This window comes from Morus notabilis, unplaced genomic scaffold (genome assembly GCF_000414095.1).
Source record: "Morus notabilis unplaced genomic scaffold, ASM41409v2 Scaffold45, whole genome shotgun sequence".
Taxonomy (NCBI): domain Eukaryota; kingdom Viridiplantae; phylum Streptophyta; class Magnoliopsida; order Rosales; family Moraceae; genus Morus; species Morus notabilis.
The window spans coordinates 141,191-143,394 of NW_010366164.1; the positions used below are offsets into that span (position 1 = coordinate 141,191).

At 30.3% G+C, this 2,204-nt stretch overlaps 1 protein-coding gene across 2 annotated transcripts in view; it reads left to right on the forward strand.

Moving 5' to 3' along the window:
• The window catches only part of LOC112093853 (chromatin remodeling protein SHL), a 3,558-nt gene extending 2,245 nt beyond the window's left edge, over positions 1-1,313 (forward strand). The window contains exons 4-5 of one of the 2 annotated variants that reach the window (XM_024173190.1): positions 539-674; positions 907-1,313. In XM_024173190.1, coding sequence (XP_024028958.1) covers positions 539-674; positions 907-933 — 163 coding nt within the window. In that variant the 3' untranslated portion in view covers positions 934-1,313. Of the gene's footprint in view, positions 1-538; positions 675-906 lie in introns of those variants that run through there. The other variant, XM_024173191.1, reaches the window with a different exon arrangement.
• The last annotated feature ends 891 nt before the right edge of the window (positions 1,314-2,204 follow it).

Genomic DNA, 2,204 nt, shown 5'->3' on the forward strand with positions numbered 1-2,204 from the left:
GGAAGATTCATCCAGTATATGTTAGTAAATTGTCCTTGTAAAAACATTTCCAGTGGCGAGACATGGTAGGAGCGGCCTTGGAGGCAAGGGTTTGGACATGTGTTGCTACGTAGAAATGTTTTATTTACCGTTTAATTATTGTAGCATGTGGATTTGATTTCTTTGGTTTACTCTGCATAGTGCAGATTTAGCATGGATGCTTACTCGATACTTATCATTTTGTCCTGTTGCTAGAGCAATAGATGTGTGTTGCTTAGTTTTTACTTAAAGCAAGCTTTCCAACATTGAATTTCAATAGTTGAGATTAGTTTTATCTCTAAAGAGTTTAAAAAGTGCATTGGTGGTTAAAATAGATATGGAACATAGATGGCAAACACTTATGTTCGTTTCTTGTTTTTCTTATTGCGTAGAATTAGGATTTTTAGTTGCTGAATGCTATTGTAAAAGGGGTTTTACATGTGTTTCTAATTTGTAGAGAACGTAAAAAAATGGGTTCTAGATTTGCAATCCAATCTTTAGCATACTTCTTTTGATTCAGGTTTCATCCTGCTTGTATAGAAATGACACCAGAGGAAGCAAAACGACTCGATCACTTCTTCTGTGAAGGCTGTTCTTCCGAGGGTCAGAAGAAGTTGCAGAATTCACATAATGCTTCCAGACATTCGGATACAAAGGTATAATCCCATTAACTAGCATGGAGTATTTTTGACAGTATGTTTTCCACTGTCACGTTCAATATGGACTCAGTATCTGACATCACTTTCATATCTACTGTATATTGAACTGTGGGTCTGGACATCTCTTGTACATGACAAGAATGTTATTCTTTAGAATAGCAATGACCGTTATTGGGAGAATGAATCTGATGCTAGTTTGCTACTAATAATATCAAGCATTGTGTTTCAGGTGGATACAAAACGGCGTCGAAGGTAACTTAGAATTGCAGTGTCAGAATTGGTGATTGTGCGTCTGTCTGTCTAATCTTCTAGTAGAATTCACACGAACCTGGTCGTTTTGTCTGCATAACACGCATTAGCATTTGTCAATGGCAAGGGGTAGAGAAAGCTGCTTTGAAAAAACCTGTGTTTTCTGTATTGGAAGACGTAGTCTCTCTGTATTATTCCATGGTCGAGGATGTATTTGGTTTCTTCTTAATTATGGTGATGTAAATACTCTCTCTAGAGTTGTGAATACTTAGTCCGAAGTACTTATATTATTATTAGTAACAGAAACAAAAGTTTTTACATGTACACCCTCTGACCCTTCTCTAGCAGCATTGTGGAATAATTCAGGAACCTAACATCAATTTGTCATGTTTCGGAGTTGCACAAGTAATTGAAATCGAGGAAACTTGTTAATGCGTAAATGTATATATATACATATGAAAAAGCATACAGTTTAAGCTCATATATTCTTTTCTCTTTCTTACCAAGGAACTTGCAACGTATATGCACCGAGTATGCATCTATAATCAACCTATGTTTTCGTTCACTTTGCTCTTCAAAAGGTTCAAAATTAAAGGTTATTAATTTCAGCTCAATATCTTTGTTTCCTAGTTAATTATATCATATGAGAAGCAAGAATTTATGAAAAGGAGATGGGGAACTTAATAATTTTTTTTGAAAAAAGAATTCCATTGCCAGGACTTGAACTCGGGTCTCTCAGGTAAGAGTTGATGGTGCGTTTGATTACAGTGGGAAAATGATAATGAGAATGATAATAGAATAGAATGGAAAGTAATGATAATTTATTTATTTTGTTCTACTTTTACAAATGTAATGAAATGAGATATGAATATTTTCATGTTGACAAAATTACCCCTCATGCATATAATCATTTAATAACTAATATTATATATATAAAATTATAAGAATATAATATATAATTATAATTATAGTTATATAATATTTATTATTATAATACAATCATAATATATAATTAAAATAATGATATTGTGATTATTTTGTATTATAATGTTACAACTATACTATATTATGTTATTAGAAATATAGTATACTTATAAAAATGTAATACTATAATATAATATAACATATTATAATTATAATATATAATAGAGTATATTATCATTTCTAATTATAGTATATTATCTATTATCTATTATAATATAAATTTATATTGTAATTATATAAATACTTAATTTATCTTATTATAATTATAATATTATATATTTAAAATAATAAAAT